General features: G+C 41.1%; 1 protein-coding gene and 1 long non-coding RNA gene across 2 annotated transcripts in view; one reads left to right on the top strand and one right to left on the bottom strand.

The window, feature by feature from the left end:
• The window catches only part of GSAP (gamma-secretase activating protein), a 73,352-nt gene extending 60,378 nt beyond the window's left edge, over positions 1 to 12,974 (bottom strand). The window contains exons 1-3 of the mRNA XM_070424572.1: positions 12,823 to 12,974; positions 2,919 to 2,995; positions 1,397 to 1,453 (exon numbers count right to left, since the gene is read on the bottom strand). Of these exons, the coding sequence (XP_070280673.1) occupies positions 1,397 to 1,453; positions 2,919 to 2,995; positions 12,823 to 12,925 (237 nt within the window). The 5' untranslated portion in view covers positions 12,926 to 12,974. The remainder of the gene's footprint in view (positions 1 to 1,396; positions 1,454 to 2,918; positions 2,996 to 12,822) is intronic.
• Positions 12,975 to 13,081: 107 nt separating this feature from the next.
• On the top strand, positions 13,082 to 14,591 carry LOC139017008 (uncharacterized). The gene is made up of 3 exons (XR_011472746.1): positions 13,082 to 13,308; positions 13,883 to 13,954; positions 14,550 to 14,591. It is a non-coding gene; the product is annotated as an uncharacterized lncRNA (long non-coding RNA).
• The last annotated feature ends 4,633 nt before the right edge of the window (positions 14,592 to 19,224 follow it).

The raw sequence follows: 19,224 nt of genomic DNA, 5'->3' as shown, positions 1-19,224 counted from the left end.
AAAACATATATAATTACATATTGTTTTGTGATTAATCACTATGCTTTAATTATGTTCAATTTGTAACAATGAAAATACATCCTGCACATCAGATATTTACATTACGATTCATAACAGTAGCAAAATTACAGTTATGAAGTAGCAACGAAAATAATTTTGTGGTTGGGGGTCACCACAACATGAGGAACTGTATTAAAGGGTCACGTCATTAGGAAGGTTGAGAACCACTGGGTGAAGAGAAACAATAAATAGTAGAAGTATTAAGAAGGTAATTAGTACCTGCAGGCAAAAAAAGCACTGAGAACACATGAGAATCCTATGGCCAGAAGTTGGTTAAAAAAAATTGGGGAAGTCAGAACACACTAAATTACAGAAAATGAACTTTGAATAAGAACTATAAATAAGAAGGCTCCGAATTCATGTGAGAATGTTTGGTTTCCTTTGACTCTTGCTCTAATTGAGGAATTCTAATTTGCAAGTAAGAAGAATCATGGATGTATACACTTAATGTTTAGTGTTTTATCCTTTTAATTATAAAATAACACGAGCATAATCTCCATATATAAAACATGTAAACACTACCAAATAAAAAGTCAAAGCGCTCCATTATGCTCACTCAGTCCTAACTCTCTTCTAAAATGAAACATGATGGTAATTTGCTCTTGTTTTAGTCTCCTGGAGTTTTTAAAATGAGTTTTTAATATATATTTATGCGCATGTGTAACATAGTTTTCTTGCAATTTTTTAAAACATAAATGGAATGTATTACCCTGGCAACTTGTTTTGTTCACGTAGCAATGTTTTGTGCCAGTGTACATTTTTAGACTTCTTAATCCCGTAACAGTTGTAAATTGTTTTTATAAGGGCACAAAATGACTTCCTCCCATTTGCCCCCCAAATTAGACAAGCCTATCACATTATCTAACGCCTTATGTGGGTGGCTTGGGGAAAATTTGAGAAAAGCAGACTAGGTTCTATACCTGGATCTTTGAAAAGTGAGGTAAGTGAAGGTTAAGCAGAAGCAGAACTCAGAGCTAGAGGTCATTGTGAGATCCTGAGCTTTTAAGGGCACACAAACCTTGGAGAGGGCACTGGGCTCCCTACATTCCTACAGAATATTGGATAACTGGCTTGAGCCAATTTAGCTTAAATCTCAAAGGACTAAGAGACTTCAGCTGATGTTTTGGTGCAAAAGACTTGGCACTTAGAGAGAGAGAGAGAGATAATGGTGCTAAGAGAGGGTAAAGGGAAAAGAGAAGAAAAGGCAAAGAAATAAAACTAAAATTTCAGAAAATAAAATAAGAATGTGAATCTAGAAAAAGGAGGCAGAAAGAAGGAAAACTCTAAAAGCAGTAAAGTAACCAATGAGTAATTTATAATCAACAGTGATTTTTACCTCGTTTTGTCTGGTTTGGCAATCATATAATCCAAAGACGACATTTCCCTTATCATCCTAAAAAAATGTAACTAGGTGTTTATTAAATGTCATTGTTTAGAAAGTTAGGATATTACAAGTTTTAAAACAAACCTGCAATAAGGCAATCAACATTGGCAACAAGCACTCTAAAGGCAGCATGCTGTGCCCATCAGAAAGGGACAGAACCGCCAAAACCGGTTTGGCTCAGTGGGTAGAGCGTTGGCCTATGGACTAAAAGGTCCCAGGTTCGATTCCAGTCAAGGGCATGTACCTGGGTTGCGGGCACATCCCCAGTAGGAGATGTGCAGGAGGTGGCTGATCGATGTTTCTCTCTCATCAATGTTTCTAACTCTCTATTTCTCTCCCTTCCTCTCTGTAAAAAATCAATAAAATATATTTTTTTAAAAAAAAGAAAGAAAGAAAGGGACGGAACCTATTTCAGCTCCTCATCTGGGCTCACAGGGTAAAATGGATTGAGTGTACAGCTCAGTGCGTTGGGGGCACACTGTCTAGTAGGACTGAGCATGGTGAAGGGGCGAATCTCTTTGTACTTCTATTTATTTAAGAGGATATATATAATGAATATTGGGAGTTGCTATATCAAGGCCATGATGTTCTTATAAGTAAAACATTTCTAATCATACTGTTTCTTAAATGCAGCATACTTATAGATACAACTTAAAATAACTTTTTAAGCAAAAAAATGTACAGTGATACAACTGTGCAAAACAAACTGGCCACTGAAATTATTCTTTCATGTTTCTCTACTATAATAAAATTATCAGTAAAGTTAAATTCTCTTTCCTTAGAACACTTAACATTGAAAATGCATTGTTGCCCAGCTGGAGTGGTTCAGTTGGTTGAGCAATGTCATACTGTATACACCAAAAGGTTGCCTGTTCAATTCCAGGTCAGGGCACATATCTGGGTTGCAGGTTCAAACCCTGGTTGAGACATGTACAGAAGTCACCCAATCGATGTTTCTCTCTCCCCTCCTCTCTTTCTCTCACTCTATCCCTTACTCTCTCAAGCATGTCCTCAAATGAGGATTTAAAAAAAGAAAGAAAATACATTGTTAAATAATAATACCTCAAAAGTCTGAGCATATATCTAAGTCTAAACAGATGATGTAGAATAATCATATTTTACATTTCCTCAAAGATAAAAATTTAACATATTAATTGGGTTTAAACATCTTCTACTGGGCACTTTTTCTCTAGAAAATGGAACTTTTCATTTATTTGAAAAAAAACTGAGTACTATGTCAGACATTATGCACAGTTTTATTTTATTTAAAAAAGACTGAATTTAAATCACCCCATTGAATCTCCAAAAATAAAAGAAGTGACATATTAAAGGTTAAATGTCAACAAGAATTATTTGTTACCCCTCAGTAAAATAGAGCATAAAATTTTAAAAAGAGACTACAAATGGTTAATATAATAGTAAATTTTATACTATGTATATGTTACCACAATGAAAAAGAGAGACATAGACATACCTTATAGGTATAGATTATATTTCCATTTCTTTCAACATTTAATACACGTAAGCTCTCATAATTATTTTCTAAAACACCTGAAAGACAATAATAATAAGTTAATACCTAGCAGGAGATGTTTAAGAACATATCTAACATATATATATATATATATATATATATATATATATATGTATTTTATTAGTGAAAAGCCAAGTACAAAGAATACATACTGATGATTCTATTATATAAAGTTTAAAAACAGGCAAAGCTAATCTGTTGAATGAGAGGTCAGAATAGTAGTGACCTTTAGGGAAGAGGAAAGGAGTAGTGATTGGGAGGTATATCGGGAGCCCTCTAAGGTGCTGGCATGTTGTATATACTGCTATGCTCACTGTGTAATAGTTCACTGAGCTGTACACTCTTGTCCTGTATATTTTTCTGCATGTATGTTATACTTCAATCAATTTTAAGCACTATGAGCTTTTGCTTTATGTATGTTATTCATTAGGGGCATCGAAATGTAGACCTGCTATTGCTTCCTGGTGGATTAACCTGTCAGAAACTCAGCAGAGCTGTCACAGTAGCAGATGACAGCAAAAAGCTAATAAGAGCAAGTCACAGTCAAGCCTTTAACACTTACTGTGATCGTAAAGCAAAAGGTTAAACCAGGGAAAACACCCCTTCCCAGTCTGTTTCCCCCATGAAATGGATGGAGGGTCAGGCAGATCAGCAGAGAAGTGGGGATCTCTCACTGCTCAGGGGGCCTCCAACACAAGGCTCCTCAGCATTGCGGACCCAAGGGCTCAGGGAAGGAGGAGGGAGAAGAGCTAAGCGTGGAAAAGTACTGAGTACCGAGTCAAAGGGGAGAAAAAGTATCTTCAAGGTTCCCCTCCTTTTCCTGCTCAGGTGGTTTGCCCAGAGGCTCCTAAGGAAGACCTCTACTTCAGGTTCCTGAAGAAAACCCTCTGGGTTGGGAATTATGTATAATTTTATGGTCCACCAGGAGGGCCTGGGCTGCAACTCCCTTTAGGGACTGAAGGGCCCTGGCTATGCACCAAGTCTGGTTTGAGGAAGGCAGCTTTCCCCCAGGAGGCCTGCCAAGTAAAGCTTTTGTAATTGCATATGGTTGGGCTTGAAAAAAATCACACATAGGTTTTTAACCAGGAGGTGGGCTAGTCAACTCTTTCATTCATTATAAAATGTCCTTTAACTTTAAAAATTCTTTTTCCTATAAAGACTACTTTTTCTGATATCAGTATAGCTACATCAGCTTTTTTTTTTTTTTTGGTTAGTGCTGACATATAACTTTTTCTATCCTTTTATTATTACTCTTCTTGTATCCTTATATTTGTGTCTTAAGGTAGTGTCCTTTAAAGTATGTAATCTATTTACACTTAATGTAATCACTGATATAGTGGGTGTATATCAGTCATTACTATTTATTTTCTATGTAACTCAATAATTTTACTCTGTCCTTCCCTTCTGGTTTAATTGCAGTTTTATTATTTCAGTCTCTGACCTATTAACTTGTCAATTAGATACATAGTCTGTTGCTATTCTTTTTTCTTAAATTTATCTTTATTTTTTAAATTTATCTTTATTGTTGAAAGTATTAGAGATGTCCCCGTTCCTCCCCCATTGACCCCCTCCCCTTGGCTCCTGCCCCCTCCCCTAGGCCTTCACCACACTATTGTCTGTCCATGGGTTATGCGTATATGCATATAAGTTCTTTGCTTAATCTCTTCCCACCCCCACTCCTTCCCTCAGTCTGTTACATGTTTCAATGTCTTTGGATCTATTTTGTTCACCAGTTCATCACATATAAATGAGATCATAGGATACTTGTCTTTCTCTGACTAGCTTATTTAGCTTATTCTCCAGGTCTCTCTATGCTGTTTCAAGGGGTAAAAGATCCTTCTTTTTTACAGCTGCATAGTATTCCATTGTGTAAATGTACCACAGCTTTTTTTATCCACTCAACTAATGCTGGGCATTTGGGCTGTTTTAAGATCTTAGCTATTGTAAATTGTGTTGCTATGAACATAGGGGTGCTTATATCCTTTCTGATTAGTGTTCTGGGATTCTTAGGATATATTCCTAGAAGTGACATCACTGGGTCAAATGGGAGTTCCATTTTTAATTTTTTGAGGAAACTCCATTTTGTTTTCCACAGTTGGTGCACCAGTCTGCATTCCCACCAGCAGTGCACTAGGTTTCTCTTTTCCCCACATCCTCCTCAGCACTTGTTTGTTGATGTGTTGATAGTAGCCATTCTGGCAGGTGTGAGGTGATATCTCACTGTCATTTTAACTTGCATCTCTCTGATTATTATTTGAGCATTTTTTCGTGTGTCTCTTGGCCATCTGTATGTCCTCTTTGGAACCAAGAAAGACCCCAATAGCTGTAGCAATCTTGAAAAAAAAAACAAAGTAGGAGGGATCACAATACCAAATATCAAATTATACTACAAATTCATTGTAATCAATATGGCCTGGTACTGAAACAAGAACAATGGAACAGAACAGAGAGGCCAGAAACTGATCCAGGCCATTATGCTATTCTTTTATTAGTTACCCTAAAGGTTATAACATGAACCCTTAACTTATTATGCTTTAATATTATGTGGTGCCATGAAATTGAATCAATTGAAACTTTCACACACTGCTAATGGGACTATAAACTGGAAAACTGGCAGCATACACTGAAATTGAACAAAGATGGCTCAGCAACTGCACTTGTACATATATCCCAACAGAAATATATGCATATTTTGGAAGATAACACATCATGAGGATAGCCAAACCGTGGAATATCATGCAACAAAAAGAAATAATTTGCTATAACATACACCATAAATAATTGAGCAAAAGAAGCACAGATCCTATCCTCTCCCCAAAAAATATCATAAACTGTATGATGTAATTTATACACAAGTTTCAAAAAAAGGCAAAATGAATCTATGGTGCTAGATGAGTGATAGCGTGAAAGGAGCATGAGTGGGACCTTGGGAGTTTATTAGTGTTCTCTTTCCTGCTCGGAGTGCGAGGTGCATGGGTGTTTCACTTATGATCTGTGTATTTTTCTGTTGGAAAGCCATAGTTTAATGGAGGATATAAAGATTCCTAACATAACACATTTAACATGTAAGTTAACTGAGTATCATGTTTCTTCTAAAATTTTAGGCTATTTCTTCCAACTCTATAGTTAGAGGACTTAAATACCCGTAGATACAACATCTATAATTATCATTATTGATTAAGGAGAAATATCTCTTTCCCCAATTTCCTCAAAATTAATTGCTTTAACTTGACTCATTTACCTCACACATGAATAGTGTTTTAGATGTTAAATATTATGACAAGTTCCAATATTTAGATAAAACATATGCAAAATACCCTATAACTCATTGCAAATTTCAGTTTGCATTTCTGATTAAAAAGGGAAAAATAAGGTTAAAAAAATAAAGATTTTTGGTGAGCTGGTCCCCTGCACCAGAGCTGGAGGTGGGAACCATTTAGAGACAAAGCATATGTTTCATTGAGAATTTAAGAATCATCCTGAGAGCTCTCTTCCCTCCTGACAGGAAGAAGTTGCATGATCTTTTGGGGGCAGGACAAAGAAAGGAGAGAAGTGTTTTTTATACATGGTATACATACTGTTCAATGTATATTGGGCTGTCAGACACATTTCCCACTGATTAAAAATATTAGCTTCCTGCCCTGACTGGTTTTCTCAGTGGTTAGAGCGTCAGCCCTCGGACCACAGGGTCACAGATTGGATTCCGGGTCAAGGGCACATACCTCAGTTGCAGGTTCAATCCCCCGTGACCCGATCAAGGCCACATGGGGGAGGCCACCAATCGATGTGTCTCTTTCACATTGATGTTTCTTTCTCTTTCTCTTCCTACCCCACTCCTCCCTCCCTTCCACTCTCTCTAAAAATCAATGGGAAAAATATCCTCGGGTGAGGATTAAAAAAATAAATAAGCATAATCACTTGGTCTCTTAGAAGAATAACATGATTCAATCAGATTGCTACTCAATAGCACTTCACAATTTTCAGAGTTCTTATTTCTATTTCATCCACACTATGTAAGGTATCATAGGTCCATTGTAACGATAAAACAATTGAGTTTAAATAAGGTTAAGACACTTGGCCAGTATCATACATGGAAAAAAGTGGCACAGACTAAATTCAAACCTTAGAAAATGGTAAAGAGAATGAATTAAATTTCCTGAACCACGCTTACAATGGGAAAATGGATAATTACTGAAAAGTCCTTTAACAGATTTTGTGGACATCTAAGGAGAATTTCAGTGAGTTTCTTTTCGCCCTGCACATGACTCAAAACTTCTGGAATGCAATGAGTCAATACTTTGAGCAGTGTTTCTTTTTCTTCCAAGATTTTAAAGATAATGAGAGACTTTTTCCAAAATACACTTAAAAGGTTTCAGCTAAGATAAGAAACTCCTTGACAAGAAATCTTGCTAAGAAAATCCAATTTCCTTGCAAAAGCTCATCTATTTTTCAAATCACTAAAAAAGTAAGAGAAGACTATTCTCCAAAAAGTACAGATCACAACAAATGGTATATGCTTATTCCTTTAAACCACTAGTTCTCAACTCTGGCTGTGCACTAGAATCATCATGAGAGCTTTTAAAAGAACATTAATCCCCAAGCTCTATTCCAAAATACTCTGATTTTATTGGGCTGTTGAAGGGCCTCGTCTCTTGTGTATGTGTTTCTAAGTTCCCCAGGTGATTCTAATGTGCATAGGGGTTGGGAACCACTAAACTACATACAGGGTGTCCCCCCAAAAAATGTATTCACACTTTGAATAATTATAAAGGCAATGTTTATTAAAATACATTTCATTTTCAAAATGTAATAGAATCAGCTGTTAAAGTGTGAATACATTTTTTGGGGCACCCTATAATTATAATATACAGGAGAGGGCAAAAGTAGGTTTACAGTTGTGAGTATATGAAAGTTTTTCTTGTATTATTTTCCATATGAACAACTGTAAGTGTACTTTTGCCCACCCTTGTATATTAAATAATATTCATTATATAGCATAACTAGGACCAGCTTATAATGTAACCACGTTAGACAGTTGAAAGAAATAATAAAAAGAATACCTTCAAGGGTCTCTTAGGTAGCAATAACTGCAGTTTAAATAATCCTGCAGGGGTGTACTAGGTTCTCATCTCAAAAACATTTGAATTAGACAAACTGGACATTGTGGGAAATTCAGAGACCACCGTCTCAACACACACCACTAACACAACACACATCAGAGCCCTTCTTGCCCGGATTAGTTGCTCATGTTTTAGGCACACCCTTTTAAAAGAACTATGTAATAACGTCTCTGCTTATTCATCCTGACTCTTCTCCCAGTGGTTCATCACCGGAAAGTCCAGAGGAGGAAGTTTAGCAATTTCAAATGAGGAAATGAGGTTTCACCTTACATAAAGACTCAGTGCTCATGAAGAAAAAAAAAAAATGTAGCATTTTGATTGATAAGACACTTGCATAAATAAACATACTAAAGAAAAGGAGAGTACCTAGATATTAAAGGTGTTGGCAAATTGAAGCTGGTTTGCCTAATTCACATAAATCCTCAGGCTCACAGTGACCAGATATTATAATTCCTAAACTTATGAGGTAAACACCATTATATGATTTAAAATTCACATCATGAATAAAATGAGACAAGGCAAGGATAGGGTGATTGTTAAGAAGCAACAAAAAGATATGAAAAGGAGAAAAGGAGGCTAGGAAGGGAAAAGGAGAGAGTGCTGAGAGGACAGTAAAACAAAGAATGATTAAGAAGCCAGAAAAGGAGGCCCACGTCTATGTGATGTGTGACAGAGTGCCTTTGCTGCCACTGAGAAGTGGCAGGGCTATTTGGTTAGTGATTCTACAACAATTAGCTACTAACATGGAAAAACAATAAAACTGGATTCCTATATCATAAATTTCCGTATGGATTAACACAAAATATGAAGAGAAAAGCTATAGTAGAAGTTAATGTAAAAATGTCTTCATGCCTACTGAATAGGGGAGGATATCTTTTAAAGATTCTCAAAAAAGCATAAACCACAAAGGAAAAGACTCATAAATTTGACTACTAAAATTAATTGTTTATTAAAGGTACCATCATGAACTTAAAAAAAAAAGTAACATTGAGAGAAAATATTTGCAACATACATGATGAATAAAAGACTAGAATCCAGAATACATTTTTCAAAAACCCTTAAAAATAAATATGAAGAAAAACACCACACAATAAAAAAAGTGGACATAAGAATGACAGACATCTCATGAAAGGGGAAACTCAAATGGCCAATAAATATGTAGATACTTAACCTCGGACAACAATTAAATAATATTTAGACCCACCCATTTGACAAAAAAAATCTAAACTATGGAAATATTAAGAGCTTGTGAGGATACAGAATACCAAAAACATCTCTATACTACAAATGGGGTTATTAATAAGTTCAACCACTTTGGAAAGTAATTTGGCACTATCCAGGAAGAATGAAGATGTGCAGAGCCTATGACTCAGCAACTCCACTGTCAGACATCCAGCCGAGAGAACCTTGCACACTGTGCACCAGGCAACATCCACAAGGTTAGTAAAAGCACTGACTGTGACAGCACATCCCAGAAACCTCCCAGATGTCACCAACAAGAAAAGGGGTTAAGTGCAGATGGGTTCTCGAGGAAGCGGTCTGAAACCGTTTAGTATCCGGGATGTTCATGAGGGAGTGCTTAGTAAAGTGGGATTAAAACATGCAGGAGGAAGGAGAAGTCAAGATGCAATGGAGGCCCATTAGCTTTAGGCGACCTCAGGGTCCTCCACCGGGGAACCGTAGAACTGAAACAGATGGTCAAAGTTGTCCTATTTTAAGTCAAGATGGCCAGGCCTTTATACCCCACCTCAAACGCTAATTAGAAGTGGTCCACACCCAAAGGCCAGTCAGCCCTCTGTCAGAGCAATCCCTGAAGGGGACAGCTGAAGGCTACCTGCTGACCACTCTCACAGCCCCTGGGACAAGTCCTTCCTTGAAAGGAGGATCTACCAGTGAAGGCGAACATATGACACGGGAGTCAGAGGTGACACGTGAACTCATTTTTTTGGTTGATTTTTTCTTTGTTAAATGGCATTTAAATATATAAAATAAATATCAAAAATATAAGTCCTTGTTTTACTATGGTTGCACATATCAAAAAATTTCTATATGTGACACGGCACCAGAGTTAAGTTAGGGTTTTTCAAAATGCTGACACGCCGAGCTCAAAAGGTTCGCCATCACTGATTCTAAGCAGGATACTCCATGTTCAGCATATTGCTGTATATTCACACGATGGAATACTATATAGCAGTGAACATTAATGACCTAAAGCTACAGCAGTCAACATGGATAAATCTCACAATAGTGAGAAGAGAAAGAAGAAGAAAAAATACAGATCGTTTGCTTTCATTTATTTAAAATTCACAAACAAGCAAAATGAAATTATATTTCCTTAGGGAAAATTACATAAGGGTTAAAACTATAAATAAGATCAAAGGGATGTTAAAATATAAAAGTTTAAACGGTCATTACCTCTGGGAGATGAGGGATAGAGAGAGAAAAAGGATCGGATAGGGGACACAAGAGCCTCTCGAAGTCTTGATATTTTTCTGTGTTTAAGGTGGGCCTATGGTTTGGTTTTGTTATTGTTACTATTTATAGCTTACGTGTATTAAAATATTCTTTTGGATAATTGTTTTAACTTTTAAAAGAACAAATATTTTCTTCATTTATTTCAGGAGAACCCATTTTCCCAAAGTTCAGCCCAGAACCAGGAGATGCTGTAACCAAATCTGGTCTCCTTACTCCTTGACACCTGACTGATTAAAAGAGGGAATTTCCATGGTTAGCCCTGGCTGTTTTGCCAGGAATATGTCATACTTCACCAGTGCTACCAAGCACCACTATGAAATCTTCAATTGTATTTGTTGATGTAAAAAATCTTAAGGCTTCAAATTTAGATAGCAAGTGTGCAGGCAGGAGACAGTACAATGGTGTAATTATTCACAATTTACATTTGAAAAGCTGTGACTTTGAAAGGAAAATAATTTGCACAATGTGTGAAGTAATAGCTGTGCTAGAAATAAAATGGGATCCCAGACTCTCCCGCCAGTGCTACAAATTACAGCAGAAGAGAAATTAACTGGGGGGAAGGTTTTGAGCTACCACCCACTGGTAATTATCAGTAGTAACAATTTCTGTCAGTATAACACTAATATCTCGCTAAGGTGCTCTGAAACAGCAAAAAATTACCAATATTTTTTAAAATCTGGTATTTTTAGTAAGTTTACTTGCTGAGGCCCCAACTTTCTGTTGTCTAGTGGAGTGTCAATACACAAATTTCTATTTCTTCACAGATGAGTAAAAGTCACAAGGAAGCCAAAATCTAACTGGCTCACACAGAGATTTTCAATCAAAACACACATTATGGGAACATAAGACTGTGGCATTTCACACTTCATCTAACTTCTCCTTGCAGACATCTGCCATTTAGCTATGTAAGGTGGATGTTCAGAGAAAGGACCGCTTTGGGGTGGAAAGCACTTTGGAGCTGCCTGCTGTATTTTTAAAAGTTAAACCATCAAAAGCTCTTTGATATTCAGGTGACTTTTTTTTTAATGTCCCCCAAGTGAGAAGTGTTGCTAATAATGACACTAGTGACTAGTCATTAGTCAAACTCACTAGTCAAACTCAAGCCTTGAGCTACAAAAACATGGCTCCTTATTTGGAACTAACAGCCAACAGGCCAAGACAAGGAACCCTACAAATGTTCCACTGAAGCCTCAGGATAGGGTGAAGATACAAGGTGAGGACAGACACCTTCCACCCGAATTAAGGAGAAAGGAGTTGTATAAATGGGTAATTTGAGAATCCCTCCCCAAAATGTCCTCCAGCGTCTACAGTATCTCGCAGGGGAGACTGAGAAGCAAGCACAAGGTGGGACCCAGGGGTCTCACTTCTTTGAAGCTGAATGTAAGCCCTGAAGTTTTGTTGGTGAAGGAAGAAGCCTCAGCTGCCAGGAATGTACTCCGATCCCCCCCAGGAAGCTGGGCAGGGAACCCGAGCATCCATCGGCTGCCTGAGGCCGCCCTGGCTGCAGGTGGCGGGCTGGGCGCTGCTTTGGAAAACAGCGCGCTGTCGGCTCCCGGCTCTCCGCTGAGGGCGGACCCCCGCCCTCTGGCACTTCACCCCCAAAGCGGCACGTCCCCCAGATCACAGACCTCATTCACACGGATGCAGGAGCGCGTCGCACATACGTGGGGACAACCCGTGCCGCTAAGTATTTATCTACGTTTCTTGGGGGCCGTGATTCTTTGCTTCCTCACCGCGCCAACAACTTCCAGGCGCCTCCGGTCTGGCCAGAGCCCCGGGGGTGCTGAACCTTCCTGCCCCGGCAGGTGGGATGCGAGTGGAGCGTAAGGAACCCCCCGGCCCCGCGCCCGCAGCCGGGGCCAGGGAGCGCAGCCTCGCCGCGGCTCCTGCACGCCTTCCGCGGAGGAGACCCTGCCGAGGTGCCCCCAGGGCCCCGCCTCGCTGCTGAAGGTGCATTACTCCGGGCCACGAGCTAGCGGGAGGCTGGAGGACTCGCTAGAAAAATAAATGCATCCCGGGGCGGCCCCTCCTACGGTCTCCCGGCGGCCGGGGTGAGGGTGGCACAGCCCGGACTCCAACGGGGGAAGCTCATGCCTTGGGCGCTGACCTTCCCAGGTTGGCGGGGGCCCGCCGGCTGCCCACGCCCTTCCGGTCTGGTCAGGGCCCACCACCCGCCTGGGAGCCCCCGAGGATGAACGGCTGACACCCCGCCCCGGCTCCCCGCCACCCTGGACGCGCGCCGCCAGCACCTGCGCCGCCTCCGCGGACCCCAGCGCCCGCCGCCCGCTGCGCTCGCAGCCACGGAAGCACGTCCTTCCCGAGGTCGAAGTCGGTGACCAGACGGAGAGCCATGGCCGGGACGCGGCCACGGGGCAGCTCTGGGGCCCCGCACCGCGGGCATTCCCGGCCCTGGGTTCGCCACCGGGTCCCTCTCCCCCCGCGCCCGCCCCTCCTTCCTCTCCCCGCCCCGCTAGCCGGCAGCTTTCGGTTCTGCCTGGTCCCGGCTGAGAAGCCCCAGCGCCGCCTCCTCCCGGCCCACGCCGAGCACCCGAGCTGCGAGCGGGACACGCAGGGCCGCGGGAAAGGGGACCGAGGCGCCGGGACCAGGCCCACCGGCCGGAACCTCAAGGTGCACCCTCCGGGCGACGCACAGAAAGGGCTGAGGATCTGGGGGATTTTAAGGGCTTTGCAGGAGATGTGGCCAAACCAATGGTTTCCAAACTGTTGCACATCAGGTATGGGTGCCAGGCATCTTCCTTCCTTTCTTCCTTCCTCCCTTCCTTCCTTCCTTCCTTCCTTCCTTCCTTTCTCTCTCTCTCTCTCTCTCTCTCTCTCTCTCTCTCTTTATTTATTTATTTATAATCCCCTGGTGATTCCACTTTGCAGTAAAGTTTGGAACCCGCTTGGTTAGAAATGTTAGTAACTGAGTCTTCTGAGAAGGTTCAAGTTCATGGCAGGGGCAGAGGTGAACCGCATTTGGGGCCTATTGGACCCAGTTTCAGGGTAGTAATGTCTTATCAGTAGTATAGGTAGTAAGTAGCAGCAGGAATCATGTGAAGAGGATGCTTCTATTTAAGAGAGATCATGGAGACACCAGAAAGGGTTAATCAGCTTAACATGGACAGGTGTCTGCTTATGGGTTTCCTACCACTGGCTTCAGTGAAGCTGAATTGCTTAGGATTCTCTCTGCAATTGGCCTTTCAAAAGGTGCTCTCGTTCTTGTGGGGGCACCTCCTCATCCCCATCATCACAACTATATCCAGTGTTTTCTGAATCTCCTCACAGCTTTCGTTTCATTCCTGCCCACAGCATCCTAAGTTTACTGCCAGCTCCAAACATCAACTTATCCCATGGCCATCTGATCCTGAACGTCAACACCAGGTAATTACTCACCCTAAAACAAAGCTGTCCTCACGTCCCTATACAGAGACCGTGAGTCGCAGCTGATCACCCCAAAATAAAGTGCCTGCGCTTTACTGAACCCTTGCAGCCTTTCACCCAGAACTTCAGCTCCAGGCTAACCTGACTCACAGAGCCCCTCTGATTCTACCCTCCGTCCTCGGAGAGAAATCACCAGGCTCTTCCAACCTGGATCCACAAAGCCTTCTCACAGCTGCAGCCCATAGCAACCTTCCCAGCCCTGAACTCCTAGAGCAGTGGTTCTCAACCTTGGCTGCACATTAGAATCACCTGAGAATCTTTTTAAAATCCTGATTTCTGGGCCTCATCCTCCGGAAATTCTGTTTCTTTGTTATGGGGTGGGGCCACAACATTAGTAACAAAGAAACAGAATTTCTGAAGGATGAGGCCCAGAAATCAGGATTTTAAAAAGATTCCCAGGTGATTCTAATGTGCAGCCAAGGTTGAGAACCACTGTCCTAGAGAGAGATTCCTAGTACATCGCATATACGTCTTGAGACATGAAAACTGAATCTCGAGTCTTGGCACCCCTCTCTGCCCTATTGTCTCTTACCAGGAACTAACAGAGCCCCTTGAAGGTGCTCAACAGTTATTGAAGAATAAGTACAGTAATCAGAAAAAAACTTTGTCACCTGTTCCTTAAAGCTCGTGTCTGAAAACTACCTGCATTGCAGTCACCTGGGGAGCTGTTTTATAATGCAGACTCCTGGGCTCACGTCTAGACCTGGGCAAGGTCCCAACATGTTCCTTTTTGCCGGAGCCTTGGCTGATTTCTTGGGCTTGCTGTGGTTTAATAACTACTCTAAATAAAGGTTAAAGAGGGGTTTGAAGATGGTGATGGGGTAAGTGGATCCTTTTTTGCACCTCCTCCCAGAACCAAAACTGGAAATAAAACTAAATTGGGGAACATTCACCCTGAATTACCAATTGAAGACTACTTGAAGAGGAGACTTTTAACAAGGAAGAGCAGAAAACTCCTCAAGGCTGGTAAGAAGGGTGGGGTTACAAGAGCAGCCCAGACCCCCGGCTGGGCTCCCCAACCCAGAGCATGAGACCAGAGCTGAGGACATCAGCCCACTTAGCCCTGAAAGCCACAGGGCTTCTATCCATCAGGGAGAGATGGAGCTTGCCAGATGCAAAGCCACTTTGAAAAAACAACAACAAAAAAACAGAGCACAAGATTTTCGTTTGAAGCCACTCACTGAGGCTTAAGTAGAGGGAAGGCAATGAGGAGAGTCAGGAGTGGGAGACATTTGCAGGGCCAGCTGGGATATTGGTGCTCAGTGATAAGTGCATACCACAGCCTCTCCCACCAGCAACAGCCTGGGAAAAGGCAGTTACCCCACCCTCAGGGATGTAACTTGACCCCTGTTGAGGAGGCAGCAGAAGAGGCCCAGCCTATGGGTCTGGCCAGTCTCAGAGGGCATCAGTGACTGGCTTTGAGGTCCAGCCATTTCCCCCACTTTCCCAGGAACCTGACTGGTGCTTCCTCCTCATGGGAGAGCTGATAGAAACAAGGAAACGGCCACCTTAAATGACACACTAGACCTGATGGATCTGACACTTACAGAACATTTCATCCCAAAGCTGCAACCTATACATCCTTCTCAAGTGCACATGGGACATTATCAAAGATAGACCATATGATTGGACACATAGAAAGTCCTCACAAATTCAACAAGATTTAAATCATATCAAGCATCTTCTCAGATCACAATGGCATGAAACTAGAAATCAACTACAAAGACATTCAAACACATGGAGGCTAAATAGCATTTTATCAAACAATGACTGGATTACCGATGAGATCAAGGAAGAAATTAAAACCTTCCTGGAAACAAATGAAAATGAACATACAACAATCCAAAATCTATGGGACACAGTGGAAGTAGTCCTGAGAGGGGAGCTCATAGCACTACAGGCCTACCTCAAGGAACAAGAAAAAGGCCCTATTTGGTTTGGCCCAGTGGATAGAGCGTCGGCCTGCAGATTCTCGTCAAAAGCAAGGGCACATACCTTGGTAGCAGGCTCCTCCCTGGCCCAGGCCCTGGTCCAGGCTTGTGCAGGAGGCAACCAATTAATGTGTTTCTCTCCCATTGGTGTTTCTCTCTGTCTTTCTCTCTTTTAATCTCCCTAAAAATCTATGGAAAAACATCCTCAGGTGCGCATTAAAGAAAAAGCTCAAATAAACAATCTAACCCTACAACTAAAAGAATTAGTAAGAGAACAAGAAAAGCAGAAGGAAGGAAATAATAAAGATCTAATTGAAAGCAAATAACATAGAGACTAAATGACAATACAAAAGATCAACCAAACCAAGAGCTGGTTCTTCAAAAATATAAACAAGATTGATGAACTTTTAGCCAGACTTATCAAGAAACAAAGAGAAAGGACCTAAATAAATAAAACCAGAAATGAAAGAGGCAAAGCAACAAATGATATCACAGAAATACAAAGGATTGTAAGAATATACTATGCCAACAAATTGAACAATCTTGAAGAAATGGATAAATTCCTAGAAATTGAAAAAATTCCTAGAAACAAACAATCTTCCAAAACTCAATCAGAAAGAATCAGAAACCTGAATAGGCCAATAACAACTAATGAAATTGAAGCAGTAATCAAAAAATTCCCAGCAAACAAAAGTTCTGGACCAGATGGCTTCACAGGCAAGTTTTACCAAACATTTAAAGAACTAACACCTATCCTCCTCAAACTATTTCAAAAAATTTAAGATGAGAAAAGACTTCCAAGCTCTTTTTACAAGGCCAGCATTATTCAAAAATCAGAAAAAGACACTACAAATAAAGAAAATTTCAGGCCAATATCCTTGATGAATATAGATGCTAAAATCCTCAATAAAACATTAGCAATGTGTATGTACATTAAAAAGATCATACAACATGACCAAGTGCAATTTATTTCAGGGATACAAGGCTGGTAAAATATTCACAGATCAATAAACATCATGTATCACATAAACAAAATGAAGGATAAAAATCACATGTCATATCAATAGATGTGGAAAAAGCATTTGACAAAATCCATTACCCATTTATGATAAAAACTCTCAGCAAAGTGGGAATAAAGGAATGATACCGCAACATAATAAATGCCATATATGACAACCAGCCAATATCATACTCAATGGGCAAAAACTAAAAGCATTTCCCTTAGAATCAGAAACAAAACAGATATTTCTGCTTTTGCCAGTCATATTCAACACTAGAAGCCCAATGCATGAAATTCGTGCACAGGGCTGGGGGGTCCCTCAGCCCAGCCTGCATCCTCTCACAATCCAGGGCCCCTCAGGGGATGTCAGGCCTAAACTGGCAGTCAGACATCCCTCTCGCAATCCGGGACGCTGCATGCACCAGTGACCATACTTTTCATACAGGTGAAAGGCATCTAGCTGTTGTATGGGCAGCTACATTTTTTTGCTCTGATTATAAAAAGTAGTACATAAGATGATCTTTCTGAGGCAGTAGTACCATTTTCCCCATCTTATGGGTGGAAAAACTGAAGCAGATAGAAGCTAAGTAATTGGCCTTGTCACACAGTTATAAGTGTCGGAATCAGGGCTGACCACAAAATGTGCAAGCCAGAGTCCATGCATGTCATCGCTGCATCATCCTGTTTTTTCAGTGTTAGAGTAGCCTTGCCAGGTTTTAATTTTTAAATCTAAGAGACTGTTCCCAATATATAGGGTAGGGTCCCTAGGCCTGGCCAGCAATCAGGGCCATCTGTGGGGCGACCAGCGGGCAGGGTGGTTGGGGGGCCCCCCACTGGCACCCACCTTGGCTGGCGGCCTGGTGCCGCCCACTGGTCTGCCTCTCAATTGTTGCTGTCGGTCGCCTCCCTCTCGGGAGGGGGGGTGTGGGGGTGGGGGGCAGATGCTCAACACAGGAGCTGCCCCCTGGTGGTCAGTGCGCATCATAGCGACCGTTCGTTCTGCCGTTCGGTCGATTTGCATATTAGGGTTTTGTTATAGGAAGGGTTTTGTTATTTGCATATGTTATATGCAAAGCCCTCTGTGGCTAGGATAGTACTGGAAATCCTGGCCACAGAGAGTCTCTTGTAGATAGCATATACATGGGTCTTGCTTCCTCATCTATTAAGCTAACCTATGTCTTCTGATTGGAGCACTTAAGCCATTTACATTTAAAGTGATTATTGATAGGTACGTATTTATTGCCATTTTATTCTTTTAACTCTCTTTTCTTCTTATTCTTCAAGATGGCTCATTAACAAGTTATACCTGCTTGGTGGTAACAAACTCATTTAGCTTTGTCTTGTCTGAGAAGCTCTTTATTTCTCCTTCAATTTTAAATGGTAGTCTTGTTTTTAGGTCCTTACTCTTCATTTCTTTGAATATTTCATTTAATCCCTTCTGTCCTGAAATAATTCTGTTGAGAGATCAGCTGACAGTTTTATGGGAGCTTCCTTGTAGGTAATTAACAGCTTTTCTCTTGCTGCATTTAAGATTCTCTTTTTGTCTTTAACATTTGCTATTTTAATTAAGATGTGTCTCATCCTGGCTGGGTGGCTCAGTAGTTAGAGCATCACCCTCAGACCAAAGGCACGTACCTCAGTTGCAGACTCAATCCCTGGCTCCAGTCAGGGTGCTAATGGGAGACAACCAATCAATATTTCTCTATCCTCCCCCTGACCTTCCTCCCTCCACTCTCTCTAAAAAAAAAAAAAAAAAAAAAAAATCAATGGAAAAAATATCCTTGGGTGAGGATTTAAAAAAATTATGATGTGAGTTGGTGTGGGCCTCTTTGGGTTCATCTTGTTTGGGCCTCCTGTGTGTCTTTTTCCTTCATTAGGTTAGGGAAATTTTTAGGCATTATTTCTTCAAATAGGTTCTTGATCCCTTGCTCTCTCTCTCTTCTCCTTCTGGTACCCCTATGATACAGATGTTGCTATGCTTCATGTTATCCCAAGGTTTCCTTAAATTATACTCATTCTTTTTCATTCAGCAGTCAGGGTCTACACTTGAACAAGCCACTATGTGATGCTGATGCTGCTAGTCCATTGATGATACTTTGAATAGCAAAGTTCTGCTATTAATGCCTGGATATTTCCACCTGTGCAGTGCTACCTTACTTTAACCACAGAGGGCCAGGTGTGGCTAGGCTAGGATGGGCTAGCTGTGGAGATACCCCAGAGCTAAAGGTCTAGGTTCAGAGAGAAATCTAAAATGGGGGTGAGTACTGATTCCATAAGTG

Source organism: Myotis yumanensis, unplaced genomic scaffold, assembly GCF_028538775.1.
Source record: "Myotis yumanensis isolate MYYU_CA2020_CCGP unplaced genomic scaffold, mMyoYum1.0.hap1 SCAF_9, whole genome shotgun sequence".
In the NCBI taxonomy this organism is placed as follows: Eukaryota; Metazoa; Chordata; class Mammalia; order Chiroptera; family Vespertilionidae; genus Myotis; species Myotis yumanensis.
This window is presented reverse-complemented; position numbering and strand designations above follow the sequence as displayed.